A 16,699-nucleotide genomic window follows, 5' to 3' on the forward strand; every position below is an offset into this window, starting at 1 on the left:
TCTTCCAGAGCGCGAGAATTCTTAACCGTCATTCTCTGCATGATAAATAGTTGTGCAATCATACCATGCACGGTATTAGAGAATATACAGCCCATACCACCACCACCACAACAACAAAAAACATCTAGCAAAAGTTTAATATTTATATAACTTTTTATCTCCAATCTGAAGTTGTTAGTCAAAACACTATTCAAAAGTTTCTTGGTTGTTTTTTTTCTCTCTCTTTTATAGTACAGTTAGATTAATTTATTTGTGTCTGTTTCAGGATTTCCCCTACGCTTCTTGACGTTATTGTATTTTACTTTGAGTCTATAACATACATTTACAAAAGTCAAGACTTGCCAGCTACCCCATCCCTCCCTTGTTTATCCCACGAACTCATGGCATTTCCTCTCCGCGTTCCTTTTTGTCTGTTTTTCTTACTCTGACACAAAAGGCTATCCACTGTGTGTCCTCCTTTTAAGAGCCTTGTCTATCCTGATAGTCCCTTCCTAGCAGTTCATAGAGACCCTTCTCCATTTCTGTGGCTGTTACATGGACACACTATAGTTTCTTCACGTTGAGTACTTAGACTGCTAAGCTTTTTCAGTCATAAAATCTCGATAAATAACCTTATGTCCATGTGTTATTCTGCACACAGCTTCTTGAAAATTCCCAGAAGTGAGGTCACTACATCAGAAGATGTTTTTAGGTTTTTGAAATGATGGTACTCCCCCAAAAGAAAGGAATTTATAATTAGCATTTGTCCTCAGCAGTCTGTCTCCATAGCCATGTCAGGACTGTGTGTTACATCTTTATTTTCTGCCAGTATAAATATATGAAGCCAGGAGCTGTGGCCCATCCCGTTAATGCCAGCACTTGAGAGGCAAAGACTAACAGATTATGAGTTCAAGGCCAGCCAGAGTCACAGAGAGGCTCCCGTTTCTGGTTGGAAGGTAGGTAGGTAGGTAGGTAGGTAGGTAGGTAGGTAGATAGATAGATAGATAGATAGATAGATAGATAGATAGATAGATAGATAGATAAAGTTGTTCGTGTCTGAGGGGCAGATAGACGGGCAGACAGGTAGAAGTCCATGTCTGATGGGTAGAGGTAGGAAGTACAGCTCCCATCTGCAACCACAGCAGCCTGGGGAGTTCCCTTAATCTTTTAGGGACCTTGACACAGATTAAGCTTCATTGGTGGCTTCAATGCAGAAGAGTTTGAGTTCTAGCCAGTATAAAGGAGAGTTGGGATTTAATAAAGCTATTTTAATCTAGGTTTAAGCAGGAGGTGTATGAGAAAGGGAGTTGCTCAGAAGAAAAGGTGCTGGAGAGCACAGATGTGGCTTGAGTGTCACAGCCACCTGACTCATCTGAAATAATAGTGATGTGTAGGACTCAGATCGGGTTTGAATTAGTATCTTCAGAGAGTCATTAAGAAATCCAAGTGAGAGGTTGGGGATTTAGCTCAGTGAGTGCAAGGCCCTGGGTTCGGTCCTCAGCTCCAAGAAGAGAGAGAGAGAGAGAGAGAGAGAGAGAGAGAGAGAGAGAGAGAGAGAGAGAGAGAGAGAGAGAGAGAGAGAGAGAAAGGAAGGAAGGGAGAGAGAGAGAGAGAGAGAGAAAGAAAGAAAGAAAGAAAGAAAGAAAGAAAGAAAGAAAGAAAGAAAGAAAGAAAGAAAGAAAGAAAGAAAGAAAGAAAGAAAGAAAGAAAAGGAAGAAAGAGAGAAAAACCCAAATGAGTTCACCAGCTGCTTCCTTACAGATTACAGTTGCTGACAAGGAAGGTTAGGATGTCCCCTTTTAACAAAGATAACAATTTTTTTTTGAGATGCTCCTGGATGTCTACAGAGAGGAATGAGCCCCCAACCAAGAGGTCTTACACATCAGGCCTCAAGCTGGGGTCCGTATTATTTGTCATAAAGTAGATTTGCACCAAAGGAATACTCATTGTGCCAGCAGCCTTTAAGGCAAGAGTGGATTGTCTGGGGCTCTTGCTTCTCAGCAGTCAAATCTAGAGTGGGGAGGCTCCTTTCTCTTCTCTGTTCCCATAAGTTCCCTTTCCTTCTGTCCTGACTCTTTAAATGGCATCTCATTTTATTTTACTTTGCATTTATTTTATTAGTGAAATTGAATAAAAGTAATACATTGATTCATATATTTTTATTCTTGTGAATTTTTTTTAAGTTTTATCTTCTGCTTTCCAAGCTTTTATAAAAATTTTATTTAAAGAACAGTTTTTTCATTTATTTTACATACTGACCGCTGTTCCCTGTCTTCCTCTCCTCCCAGCTCCCCCCACTTGTGAATTATGTTCATTGTGATTGTATATGGGATTTCCCTACCATTATGTTCTTTAACTGCTTTTTAATTGGAAGGTTATAGGTTTATTTTATATCTCATTCTTTTCTGAATGGTTTTACTGTTTTGATTTTATCATTGATTATCTAGAGCCCTCTAGGTTTATATCCATTAAAAACCTCAAAAGAGAGAGGGACTGGAGTTGTGTATTGATCAATGGCAGAACACTTGAAGGGGGCAGTGAGGGTAGGGAAGAACTAACGCAAAAAGGACAATTGTGTTTCTCACTTTCTGTCACATCTTTTTCTATTATTATTAGTTTAGTAGCCAACAGTGCTAGCAGAATGTTACAGAGATGTTAGAGGTGCTGGACATCACTAGTAGAAATAACCTGTAGTGTCTACTCATTGATTAAGATTGTGGGATTAGGGTAAGGCACATGCTTTATTAAGGAAATTCCTGATTTGGGGAATGGCTTTACAGGCCTAGGTAATGAAGTTTGTCATGGATGGCATTGAAAAGAGCATTGTAAAGCTTTTTAGATGGTGAATTTCTTAACTTTAGCCAACTTTGGATTCCTATGACTATTGCCTGAGGTTCTCTATTTTTATGGTTATTGGTTCCTGTGTTTTGATGTTGTGCTTAGTATTTTCTCACTGATGTTCATAATAATATTGGTCTGTAGCTTTATTGTCAGTAACTTTATTTTTTCTGTATATAGTACTTGTCTGTTTTCCTGGAAAGTTACTTATTTTGTGTGGTTTTTAAATTGGCACACGGGTATACATAATATACCTATAATGAGTTTTAAGATTTGCCTTTTTACAAAGGTAACTTACCTCTTTCGAATTTATCCCATAAACTTGTCTTTTCTTTAACCTTAAGTGAGTTGTCCATTTTGCTGCTTTTTTCTAGTAATCTAGGGTTATTATTTATTAACAGGTAAATAGATCCATAGTTGATCTATTCTCAACTTCATTATTTTGTTTTATAATTTCCTCCTAGTATTTTTGTTTTTATTATGTTTTGGTGAGAGGTTTTAGCATAATTATTTCCTTGTATTTGTGTCTAGTTAGAAATTTATTTCATTTTTATCCTCACTTAATTTTAATTGATTAATCAATTAATTAATTGATGTATCAGTTAATTAATTAATTTTTGAGAGAGTATCACTGTGTATCCCATGCTGGCCTTGAATCTCTGACCCTTCTGCTGGAGCCTCTCAGGCACTGGGATTGTAGGCATGCATCACCTTGCATCACTATTTCGTTTTCACTGAGGCAAACACTCGGGATTATGAACTTCCCACTGATTATTAAGTGTATTTTGATGGTTCTGATATGTAGCACTCTCACTGAATGTTAATTTGTTTGAAATTCTCTATTTCTGCTTTATGTTTTCCCTCCACTGAAGAGTTTATTAATATTTTAATTTTCTCACTGTATAGCTAGGAAGAATTAAATGTTAAAATTATGATTAAAAGCATTTTGCTTCAGGTATTTTAAAGCAAGGATAATTCATAACTGTCCCTCGTAGGGTAGTGGTGAGCGTGAACAGAAAGTGTTTGTGAAGTTTCTAAGTCATAACTGCCGCCAAGAAAATGGCAGCTGAAAGTGCTGTGGGTTTTTTCTCCTGTGACGCTAGAATTACAGTGTGCAGGCTAAGTTACCACTGTCCTTCTTTTCTCACTCTGGTTAGTGGGCGTGCACAGCGTCGTGAAGCATGATGCCATCATGGATGGGACCAACCCGGATTATGTGCTGGTGGAGGCAGAAGCCAGCCGAGTGGCTCAGGATGCCTTGAAAGCTCTCAAGTTCTCTCGCCAGCAGTGCCTGGGGGCAGCATCTGGTGTCCCCACCTGGACTGGCCACAGGGGTAGTTCTGGTGCACCAGCAGGAATGAAGTAAGAGACTACCCCCGGCATGCTCCCGGGGAGCCCCAGTGGTCGAGGCAGACAGGCTTGTCTCTGTGGAACAAGAAGTTCCCCCCGGGGAGGATCGTGTGGGTCAGGTTTGAGTGACTTGGGAAAGTCCTGTTGTCTTTCTTCTCTTTCATTTATTTCCTGCTTTCAGGAGAAGAATCGATCAGTTTTGCTTTAGAGATGATGTTTAAAGTAGTGAGAAATATAAATAACGACTAAATGTTAGTAAGACAATTAGCCAGTTTATAGCCATCAGTAATTGTTATGCTAATCCTAATATTAGCATATTACTATGTAGTTATTACCCAGGATGCTTTCTTCTGTGCAGTGTTGAGTGAGGATGCTGAGTAGATCTCTCTCTGAGAGGAAGTGCTCACACCTCACAAGAGCAATGTAGCAAGCAGTCAAGACTGGTAGAGCAGGAGGGGGACCCAAGGCGGCGGTTTTCCCAGGAGGGGTTTCGCTGTTGAACGTCCTCTGCCCTCTGTGCCACAGCACCTAACCTCTCTACCTGCCTCTCTTCCTTATTTAGGAATAGGTTTGGTAAGAAGAGGAACTCCAACCTCCCTGTGCAGCGTCCTTCTTCATCACTAACAGAAAAGTCTCAGGTAACAGGGTAGCCTGGCTGCCTCTCCTGTTTTCTTGGATGGCCAGGAGAATGTCATTTAGATGTGAAGAAAATGGTTGTAACTGACGTAGTGACAGCTGATGATATAGGCTTGGAGTTGTAGTGTACTTTCATTTAAATCTAAGGGCCAGCTAACTTCCTAGAACACAAGATCTCGCAGATTCTCTGTTTGGTGCTTAGAAAATTAATATGCACCTATCTGGAGGGGACGTGTGGGCTCTAGAGAGACCATTGTCTAAACCGAATGGCCAAGAGCCCTCTTGAACGTTGGGCACAGCACCATCCTTCACCACACTGCAGCTGTGGCAAAGCGGAATGGGCACCACTCTGCCTTTTGATGAAGGCCATGGTAATGCTCAGACTTGAAAACTCCCGGCTTAACACTCTAGTTTTAGGTCCATGTGAACTCCTTTAGGAACAGAGACCCTGTCCAGACTCTGTGTTCTGTGCTCTTAGTAGCAGGAGCTTGAGGTCCTTTCCAGGTCAGATCTGTGTTGTTTTAAGGAAGTGTGTGAGATGCAGGGTGGGAAAGAGGAAGAAGGATGAAAAGTGGAGAGAGTGCCAGCCGTTGTCCCACTGTGTGGGTCAGGGTCCATGTGGGAGACAGCGCAGGACAAGTCAGTGGCCATCAGAAGCTGTCCTAGGCCTCTAGAAGATCTGCCCAGGCCGGGCTGCAAGGCGGTTCTCCCTCAGCCCTCTGCTCTCACGCTCTGGTGTCCAAGAGATGACTTCACTTCTTTCCGTACTGCTTATGTCTTTAGGAAATGCCCTTGACAAATGGGTAGATTCACGTCCGCATCCTTACCTTGGCATTAGATGGGATCCCCATCTTTCCCCACATCTCACCGCATGGCATTTGCGTTATACTGTGGGTCCTGTGGGGAGATGGGGAGGGGAATGAGCTGGAGGCTCAGTTTGTTCATGTGTGGTCTTCTTTCTAGAACAATGTGAAAAGGGAGGGGAAAGCTCCCGCCCCCAAGCACTTTAGCGGTAAAGAAGACGGAGCGTCTTTGTCGGGAGCCCCCAGTTCCTCCGCACTCTTGGCCAGAATGCGAGCCAGAAACCACCTCATCCTGCCGGAGCGCCTGGAGAGTGACAACGGGCACCTCCCTGAGGCCACTACCTTGCCTCCCTCCAGCACAGAACATGACGACCTTCTGGTAGAGATGAGGAACTTCATTGCTTTCCAGGCCCAGGTGGATGGCCAGGCCAGCACTCAGGAGATCCTACAGGAGTTCGAATCCAAGTTGTCTGCGGCACAGTCCTGTGTCTTCCGAGAACTACTGAGAAATCTGTGCAGTTTCCATAGAACTCCGGGTGGTGAAGGGATCTGGAAACTGAAGCCAGAATACTGCTGAACAGCAGTGCCCTAGATGTTTTCAAATGGGAACCTCGGCTCTCCAATCCTGGATGAGTGATCGTGTGCGTGTCTGTGTGTCTGTGTGTGTGTGTGTGTGTGTGTGTGTCTATGTCTGTGTGTCTGTGTGTCTGTGTGTGTGTGTGTCTATGTGTCTGTGTCTGTGTGTGTCTATGTGTGTGTGTCTGTGTCTGGGTGTGTGTGTCTGGGTGTGTGTCTGGGTGTAAGGACATGGCTGCAGTCAGTGTTTACTGTGTCATCTACCTCAAAACTAAAACTTGAAGAAGAAAATACTTGGAGAATTTTTTGTTTTGTTTTTTTTTTATTTTGGTGACATTATGAATTATGTCATAAAACCAGGGATCTAAGAGTTACTTCTTAGAACAAATATATTTCTTAATCCAAAAGATGCTGTCAGGGAGCATACTACTTAAGAAGAGAGTCCTTGGTTCTTACTGGTGCTGGGAACATGTCTTCTATTTATCCCACCTTAGCCCATAAGTCACTTCATCAGTATCTGGTCACCTCGGTACCTTGATATAGAACTGTAAATGTTTCTGTCCCACTGGCCACATACAGAAAGAGGTTTGTTATCTCAGATCGTTAACTACCTATAAATAATGCTTTGCAGCACTGTTAAACTAGCGGGTTTGGTTTTTGTTGTTTGTTTGTTTTAAATGGTTCTGGAGACGGACTGGTGCTTTGTGCATGCTAAGCCTGTGCTTTCCCACCAAGTTCCACCCCAGTTCCATATACATACATACATACATACATACATACATACATACATACATACATACATACACACACACATACATACACACACACACATATACATACATACACACACACATACATACACACATACACACATACATACACACACATATATGGATCTCAAAGAAGAGTCTGCTTTCTGTTCTCTGTCATCATTATCTAAAGATCGTAGAAGAGGTTGTTTAACTCGGTCAATAAGTTCTAAACATTCATACCTGGCTCAGAAGGAAGTCCCAATGCCTGTTTGTTTCTGGGAGCTCTTTGGTTATTTTTTCTTCTAGTGATTAGCCTGCAAGGAAATGATGATGCCCTTGTTCTTGGGCTGAAGTACTGACCTGACTCTTTAGTGTGAAGCATTAGTACATTATGCCTGGAATGTCTGAGATCTAAGTTATATCGAGCTAGAGAAGGCATAGATACCCTTTAATTAAAAATAGCCGTTGAAAGCTTCTTATTGTGGAGCAAGGCAAGGAATCCATGTTTCAGCTCTGCCACTGCCCTGCCCATCCTGGGTGGGTTGAGTCTCAGGGTAGTGCTCTGTAAACATGGTCATCCAGCCAACCCGGGAGAAACTTAGAGACCAGCTCTGAGTTAGAATAGTTTTTAATAACATACAGCACCTTTATACATTGTGCTGTAATCTGGATTTTTGAACATTAAATACTTTGTGCAGTGTAAATAGATTAAATGTATTGGACATGTTCTATAATTACAAATAAAGGGTCTTCAGAGATACCAGCTTTTTACTGTATTGTCACTGTTAAAAGCCTCCAAGTGTCCCCACCTTCCCACCCCACCCCGGCCTTGCTGCTCTTCCAGAGCCCTGTGCGGCTGCCCGGGCATTTCCACAGCTGCTGGCGTGGGCTGCTCCTTCCAGTATCGTCTCTGAGTTTTACCTGGACACATGACTGCTCAGCTAGTAATTGCTTCTCAGCCTCGCTGGCAGGTAACTGTGACCACGTGACAGTTGTAGGCAGTGAGATGGAAAACTTGCAGCTTGCAGCTTAAGCAGAGAGTCGTGGTGTGCACTCCCCTGAAAGGTCCCTCTCCTGCTGGCGGGGATGTTTGAGAGCCTCGGGGCTCCTGGTGTTTCAAGAGAGGGTGTGTGTTGAGGTTTGAGTAGTTTGCCTTCCAGTCAAGAACGTCTGTCTTTGGTCTGTTACTTAAGAGTGAAATAAATGAATACTTTTTAACACTGTTTTAGAGATGGTTTTAGCACCTAACTTATTTAATGTATGTCACATGTTAATGGAATAAAATTTTCCTGTTATATCTAACTTTCACATTATATAGGCCTTTTCACGCCTGAGATACAATCTGCTTTCTCTGAACCACTCAACGCCACACCCATTACGGGCTCACTTTCCCCTTACTTGCCCACACCAGGTAGTTTCCATCTTGGTAGATTATTTTAAAGTCAGTCTTGTGATTGAAAATTACCTTATTTTAACCTGATTTTCCCTGACTTCTTGAACACCAGACATTCCCATGTTTGTTGGTTATGTGCAGATTTTTGCTGTATCCTGCTTATTCATACCATATTCACCTAGGTTTCTAAACAGAAGTGAAGGGCAATTATGAAATAGGCCAACATGAAAAGTCATTATGGAATAAGTCCATCCCCCACCCATTTGAAACACCAACTTTTGATTCATCACACTGCACTGTATTGTGGTGATATATTGTGTACCATACTAAATTTGCCTGAAGATCAGAGAACAGAACAAGCCACTAGATTAAACATAGAGGCCAGGCAGTGGTGGCTCATACCTTTAATCCAGTATATGGGAAGCACACACACCTTTAATCCCAGGAAGTGATGGCTGGGTGGAGAAAGATGTAAGGCATGAGGAGACAGGAACTAAAGCCTTTTCAGCAGAAGTGTCCCTTTCAGCTAGAGGCTTTTTCAGCTGGAGCCTTTCGGGTGAGATCTCAGAGGGTTTCAGTCAGGGGATTCATGGAATTGGTGAGGTGAGACATGGCAGTGGCTTGTTACTTTGTCTCTCTGATCTTTCAGCATTTATCCCAATATCAGGCTCCCGGGTTTTTTTTATTAGAAGACTATTTAGAATTCATGTTACACTGCATAGCTGATGATCACACTGCACTTCACAGCTGATGGTCACACTGGGCTGCACAGCTGATGGTCACACTGGGCTGCACAGCTGGTGATCACACTGCACTGCACAGCTGATGATCACACTGGGCTGCACAGCTGATGGTCACACTGCATTGCACAGCTGATGATCACACTGCACTGCACAGCTGGTGATCACACTGCACTGCACAGCTGATGGTCACACTGCACTGCACAGCTGATGGTCACACTGCACTGCACAGCTGATGGTCACACTGCACTGCACAGCTGATGATCACACTGGGCTGCACAGCTGATGGTCACACTGCACTGCACAGCTGGTGATCACACTGCACTGCACAGCTGATGATCACACTGGGCTGCACAGCTGATGATCACACTGGGCTGCACAGCTGATGATCACACTGGGCTGCACAGCTGATGATCACACTGCACTGCACAGCTGATGGTCACACTGCACTGCACAGCTGGTAATCACACTGGGCTGCACAGCTGATGGTCGCACTGGGCTGCACAGCTGGTGATCACACTGCACTGCACAGCTGGTAATCACACTGGGCTGCACAGCTGATGGTCGCACTGCACTGCACAGCTGGTGGTCACACTGCACTGCACAGCTGATGATCACACTGCACTGCACAGCTGATGATCACACTGCACTGCACAGCTGATGGTCACACTACACTGCACAGCTGATGGTCACACTGCACTGCACAGCTGATGGTCACACTGCACTGCACAGCTGATGGTCACACTGCACTGCATAGCTGGTAATCACACTGGGCTGCACAGCTGATGGTCACACTGCACTGCACAGCTGGTGATCACACTGGGCTGCACAGCTGATGTCAAACCCCATGTCTGTTTTTTCCTTCACACTCTACATGCTACCGTTTGGTTTTGCACCGTTTTGCCGACTGTGGGAAAATCTTCCTTTTTCTCTCTTCTTCTGGGTCTTATTTTTGTGCATTTTCTGTTCCAAGCAAATGATAGAATTAGCTTATTAAGTTCCATTAAAGTCGTGTTGCTCTTTTTGGCCAAGATTGCATTAGTTTATCCATTAATTGGAGGATAATAGACTTCTTCATAATTAATATAATTTTCCATTAGTATTATGATAGGCCTCATTTTATTTAAGTCCTTTATATACTTGAGTAACATTCCTCATAAGGGTCTTGCACATTTTACATTATCTTTGTTCTAGATGTTTTACAAAATTTCAGTTTAGATTAAGGATCATTTACTTTCACATAAAAATCTGGATAATTGGAACATTCCTCTATCAACTTTATGTTGCTTATCACCCGGAAGCTTCTACATTTAGCTTTTTCAGTTTTGTGCCCTTATTAAGAAGCCACTACTTAGCTCTGCACTGGAGGCACAGGCCTTTAATCCCAGCGCTCGGGAGGCAGAAGCAGGTGGATCTCTGTGAGTTCCAGGCCAGCCAGGGCTACATGGAGAAACCTGTCCAGGAAAGCAAGGACATAAATGCAGTCTCACAAACGCCCTTGTTAGTTACCCACGTGGTTTGAATGTGAAGTGCCCCGCCATAGTCTCGGTGTTTGAACGCCGGCTCTCCAGCTGGTGGCATTCTTGGAAGGTTGTGGAAAAACCGAAGCAAAGTCTTGCTGGCAGAGGTGTGGGCCTTGAAGTTCACGGTCCAGCACCACTCTGTTCCCCCTGCTCCCTTCCGACTGCCAGTACTATGCACCAGAGGACCTCTGGAAGGCCACCGTGAGGGACTGCCATCTGCAGCTGTGAGCCGAAGTGAACCCTTCTTCCCTTAGGTTCTTCTGTCTGGGTATTTGTCAGCAATGAGGAAAGTGACTAAGTACAATTATATCGAGAGTTATTTCCCTGACATTTGAAAAACCGGTCATCCCTCCCTCCCTGATTTATACATTTATAAAGCCACCACTGCCATCATGTCCCATGTCCATGTAATTATGGGAATGTTTCTGGGCTCTATATTTTGTTAGCTTTGTCTATTCATCTTTACCAATAAGCCACTTCTAACCATGTGGGTTTCTAATTGGTTGTCAGAAATCGTAGAACAGCTCTTAGATCTTTGTTCTGTATATATGGATCATCCTGTCATTTGTATTTTGTGATTACAGCAAATGTGGGAACTGGCTGAAGATTATTTATGATGCTGAGTTCCATGCATCTCTGAATAAGTCACAGCTACTTATTTTTACTACCCGTTTAATAAAGAAGTAATTGCATTGTATCTCACATTTTGTAGTAGAGTCATGTACAACTTAGACTTAGTCCCGACCCTGATCTTATCCCCGTAGGGAAGGACACCTAAAACTGTACATGTTCTCATTTACAAAGACGTGTCTCCTGGTTTTCTGTAAGTTGGATTTGCTAACTGATGCTGTATGTATCTAGTAACTTTACTGAACTTGTTCTCTGATGACCTATAAGTTGTTCTGTAACACTGGGGTCAGCTATAATAATGATGGTTCTGTTTCAGCTCTTCTGATCCATGATCTATGATAAGGAGTATACATACTCACAGTTGGCATCCTCGTTAGCCATCTCTTTTTCCTGCCATTGAAGAGAGACCTTAAAACCTACAAATGCTTCCATTTTCTAATAGATGGTTAAATTGGGTTAAGGGAATGTTCTTCTCAGTTTTGAATCCAGCGCTGAATATTATTAAATGTTGCTTCTGCTTGTATTAACAGTTTTCTTCTTTAATACCCTTTCCTAGTTTGGAGAAGCACACAGTCAAATCTTCCAACATCAAAACTCTCTTGAATTTCTATCAGTTTGGAAGTGGGGTGGGAGTGATGCACACTAGCCAAAAATCACTGTCACTGGGGAAAATGGAAGAATAACCCCTCCCAAACGAAACCACATAATGCCTTTGGAAATTGTCCTTAGAGTGCATAGAAAATGAGTATCATGCAAGCAAACCTATGAATTCTTGGTGAAAACAGTGAGTGTGAAGTGAACCATAGGCCCTCAGTGTGATGACAGTAGACATATTTTTCTTTGGGTTGCCAGCTCCCAAATAACCACATGGAGACTTATTATTAATTATAAAGGCTTGACCTTAGCTTAGGCTTGCCCCACTGGCTCCTATAACTTTAATTAACCCATTTATATTGGTCTATGTTTTGCCTTGTGGCTTTTTGCCTTTCTTTCCCATTCTGTGTGTCCAACTCATTCTGCGTCTCATTTGTGCCTAGATGTATCTCTTCCTTTCTCTCTCTGGAAATCCTGCATATACCTCCTGCCTAGCTATTGGCTGGTCAGCTTTTCATTACACCAATCACAGCGACACATCTTCCCACTGTGTACAAATACCCCACAACAGATGGCAGAACACCAGGTGTTATCAGAGTCATGTCTGCACACAGAGCTTGTGCCACGTGAAAAACAATGCCCAAGAGACCACTGCTGGGGAGAAAGAAAGACTAGCCAGTGGCCAAAGGATGAAGTGGGAGTTTTTTCAGCTCCAGGGTGGAGGAGTTACAGACACACAGCAGAAATGGAGGGGAGAGGGGTGCTAATAAATGAGGGATAATGAGAAATGGATTGGAACCTTCCAGGAACTCCACCGCTTCTTTTCTTTCCTGGTCTGATGTTTCTGGTTGTGGCAGCTGGTGAGTGTCTGTCGTTAGCCTTGAAGTGGGAAGAGAGAGACAAGGTAAATTTAGGTCAAGGAAACTGTATGACAGTCTTGGGTAAAACAGTTCTCAGTGATCAACATGTCTACACGCAGAGCCGGAGAGAGGAGAGGCAGCAGACGCTGTTTCTCAGGAAAAAGCATCAGTGGAGGCCAGTTGACAACAGACAAAGGAACAACAACAACAATCAAGTCAGCATTTGCCCCAGAAGATCATGTTCTATTGTAAAATCAAAATAGACTTTGTAAGCAAAACCAAGTAGAAGTTGTTAATAGAGCTAGCAGGAAAAACTAAATGCTGCCGTCCAGGACTCCATCTGAAACAATTCAAGGCCACACAGAGAACACTTGAGTATACAAAACGATGGGGAATGCTATACGGCGTATATTTCTCTTTGCCTCTCTAAACTGTTGAAGGGGACTGTACAAACTAATGGGTGTCTAGTGCTTTGCTGTCCTTGGATACGCAGAAATGTAATATATGTTTAATACATTTGCTAAAACATCACAAAGGAGGTGGGTGGGCCAAAGCTGATGAAGGTTAAATGATGACTGATGAAGTCATAATTATCAAAATGTGTTGTTTTTAACATAATATTATATAAAGTGGGAGAGGAGAGAGAACGTTATGGAAGTGATGTTTTTGTACAAAGTGTAAGTTTGCAGGAGATTCTGGTGTTAGTGTGTGTGTGTCCTAAGCCCTGGAACAACCACTAAGGAAATCATTACAGAGATACAGTGGAAAAGTCATTAATGAACTTAAAGTGTTGTATTAGAAGATATTACTCAGTGCAAACCAAACCAAACAAACAAACAAACAAAAAAAGCCACCTGTAAAAGAGGCTAAGAGAAGGAGAGAGAAGGATGTGAAGGTAGGGGACCTGTTTGTGGGTGTGGGGGAAGTGGGAAAGAAAAAATGGGGTGGAGGTGGCCGAGATACATTGTATACCTGGATGAAATTGTCAAAGAATAACAAAAGATATCCTCCAAAGTCTTTTTTAAAACAGATCCAGATGTGTCAGCTTCCCTCTCCTCTCCCCTCCCTTCCTGCTTCTCTCCCTCTCCTTTCCCTCTCTCCTTCCTTTCTCCCCCCACAGCCCACTCCCCTGAGTCTTGGAGCTAAGTCACGGCTCCATACCAGACTGCTTCCGGTGCACCTTGACCTTTCAGTATGTCTGTTTCCCTCAAGAACAAGACAGTCTCTTAAACAGCCACAGCAGTTAGCGGGCGAGCACATCGAACATCAACTCCTAGCATTTGGGACGCGGCCACAGGCAGCCTTCCCTGGCCATCCGGACTCCATCCTCTGCAGCAGCTCTCCTGTCTGCTCAGAACCACAGCACTGGGTTTGGTCGCCATCTGCAGCCACCTGTGGCTAAGACAGCACCAACTGTCCTCATCCGCTGTGCCCATCACAGGATGAGGCTGTACAGTGCATCCTTGTCATCGGGTGAACTGACCTGGAGAGGCATCTCCAGTGCAGTGTCCATCTGTCCCTGGACGGCTGATGCTCCTGTTGGGTCCTGTGTATAGTGGGCTCCTCAGGACTCCTTCACCATCAGCAATTCTTGCTCCCTCTGAGCTTAGTAGGTGACACGTGGGGAAATTTTTTTTAAATAAGTGAGTATTTTGTTCCTTATCAAACTTTTACCCACTGTTTTAACCTTCATTGATGCTTTTTTCCTAAATCCATTATGACCATGGTGCCTGCCAAAGCATCCTTTGACTATCATTCACATTTATTGGAATTTACTGGAAGGAGGAGCTGGCTCTATTATTTATGTACTTACATCAGAATGGACGAATAGTATCCTATGTTATTTGGTAGATTATAATCCATTGATGCTGTCTTTTATTTTGAGGTTCAGACAGACCCAGAGTGGCTATGGCTACTCAGAGCTGGCTCTGGCAGCCTTTGATGTGCCCCCACGGGCTGTCTCCTTTCCTCCTGGCACTGACTCCTTGTTACTTGTCTGCCCTTGCTGGAACCAGCCATCGGCCATCTCTCTAAGGAGTGGTTGGTCATCTCTCTAGAGAGTTGTGTCTCCTCCTCTTCCGTTTACCCTTTCCTGTCCTCATTTTAAACTGTTTATTCTGGAATGATTTTGAACTTGTATAACCTTTGCAAGACTGGCCCCTGATTCAGTGGAGAATGGTATTCAGAAACTGCCCTGTGTGCTGCCCGCCATTGGACTATATCACCTGTGTTTATTTTGTGCCTATCCTCATGAACGCATGGGACACTGAGTCAATGATCTTGTTATAAAACATCTGTCATTTAAAATAAGCATTTGGGGCTGGAGAGATGGCTCAGAGGTTAAGAGCACTGACTACTCTTCCAGAGGTCCTGAGTTCAATTCCCAGCAACCACATGGTGGCTCACAACCATCTGTAATGAGATCTAGTGCCCTCTTCTGGCCTGCAGACATACATGCAGGCAGAACACTGTATACATAATATAATAAATAAATAAACCTTAAAAAATACTTAAGAACAATTAAAAAAATAAAATAAGCGTTTGATGACCAGTGGAAGGAATTGGAAGAGAAAACATGAAGTCAGTAATAGATGGTGGATGTGATAAAAGTGCCATGGTGGAACAGGAGGGGTTGGCTCTGGGAGTGGAGACAGAACACCAGGAGAGCAATGAACCCTGTGCTTCTGGGCTTACTTTTTTGTTTTGTTTTGGTTTGTTTGTTTGTTTTTGTTCTTGTTGTTTTGAGACAGGGTTTCTCTGTGTAGCTTTGGAACCTGTCCTGGAACTCACTTTGTAAACCAGGCTGACCTCGAACTCCTGAGTGCTGGGACTAAAGGCGTGTGCCACCACCGCCCGGCTTGGACTCATTTTTTAAAATGTAGAGAGGCAGCAGATGTCGAGCTGTTGGGAAAGCTGACGTGGGCTCAGAGATTCAGCACATTCCTGTCGGAACACACGAGTCTAGTACTCTACACAGGCCTAGGAGGTGTACACATCATTGTCACCATCCTAGTTAGTATCTCATTGCTGTGATAAAACTCTAACTAAAAGCAGCTTGGGGAGGAAAGGGTTTATTTAGCTCACAGGTTACAGTTCATTGTTGAAAGTCAGGGCAAAAACTCAAGGCGGGAACGAAAGTAGAGACCACGACCGCGGAGAACACCGCGTAGTGGCCTGTTCCCCGTGGCTTGCTCTGCTGATCTGCTCTCTTACACAACTCGACTCTACCTGCCCAGGGGTGACGCTGCCTGTATTGGCCTGGGCCCTCCTACATCAATGATTACTCAAGAAAATGTCCAACAGACATGTTCACAGGCCAGTCTGATGGAGGCAGTTCCTCACTTGAGGTTGTCTCTTCCCAGGTACTTCTAGTTTGTATAGAGGCTGGCAAAACTTAAGCAGCGAAAGTGCTATTGCACAGATGGAGAAACTGAGGCACAGACCACACAGTGAGACAGGGCCCCTTGATGCCACAGGAACTTATCAGAAATGGTGTCCAGGAGTGCTGACCCCTGGGTTTCTGTTGGGCAGCACAAACTGAAGGTCTTCTGCATCGTTGATGCACAAAGATGAAGAAAGCGTGCATTGGGTTGCATTTCCATCATATATATGTGCATGGGCTTGGGTCTGCTGAGGCGGGAGGCCATGACTCACCGTTCAGTTTGCCTTAAGATGAATGGTTGCCGTTAAAGGCTTTTTACTTGTCTCTTTCTGTCTTATTATTAAATTAACACACGATAATGAGAGTAGTTGTGGGGTACAGTGTGGCTACTTGGTACATAGTATGTGTAGTCAAATCAGGGCGGTAAATGTTTCCCTTTCACTTAGGAAGCTGTGAGCTCTTCCTCTCTCCATATTTTATAAACTTCTGCATGAGTTGCGAGCTGAGGTCACATCACAGTGTTGCTCACCACCCACTGGAGTGTGTTCCACGTACGAAGTTACATTCTGGTGCCTGTTACCCAGCCTTCCTCGATCCCACTCTCCCCATCCCTTTCCAGCCTCAGCTAACTGCTGTTCTACTC

The 16,699-nt window shown here is 43.6% G+C and overlaps 1 protein-coding gene across 1 annotated transcript in view; it reads left to right on the forward strand.

Annotated features, from left to right (window-relative positions):
* Ercc6 (ERCC excision repair 6, chromatin remodeling factor) overlaps positions 1-11,743 on the forward strand; it is an 84,626-nt gene extending 72,883 nt beyond the window's left edge. Inside the window, exons 19-21 of the mRNA XM_006976723.4 lie at positions 3,975-4,179; positions 4,730-4,805; positions 5,767-11,743. Coding sequence (XP_006976785.1) covers positions 3,975-4,179; positions 4,730-4,805; positions 5,767-6,183 — 698 coding nt within the window. The 3' untranslated portion in view covers positions 6,184-11,743. The remainder of the gene's footprint in view (positions 1-3,974; positions 4,180-4,729; positions 4,806-5,766) is intronic.
* The last annotated feature ends 4,956 nt before the right edge of the window (positions 11,744-16,699 follow it).

This window comes from Peromyscus maniculatus, chromosome 9 (genome assembly GCF_049852395.1).
Source record: "Peromyscus maniculatus bairdii isolate BWxNUB_F1_BW_parent chromosome 9, HU_Pman_BW_mat_3.1, whole genome shotgun sequence".
NCBI classification, from domain to species: Eukaryota; Metazoa; Chordata; class Mammalia; order Rodentia; family Cricetidae; genus Peromyscus; species Peromyscus maniculatus.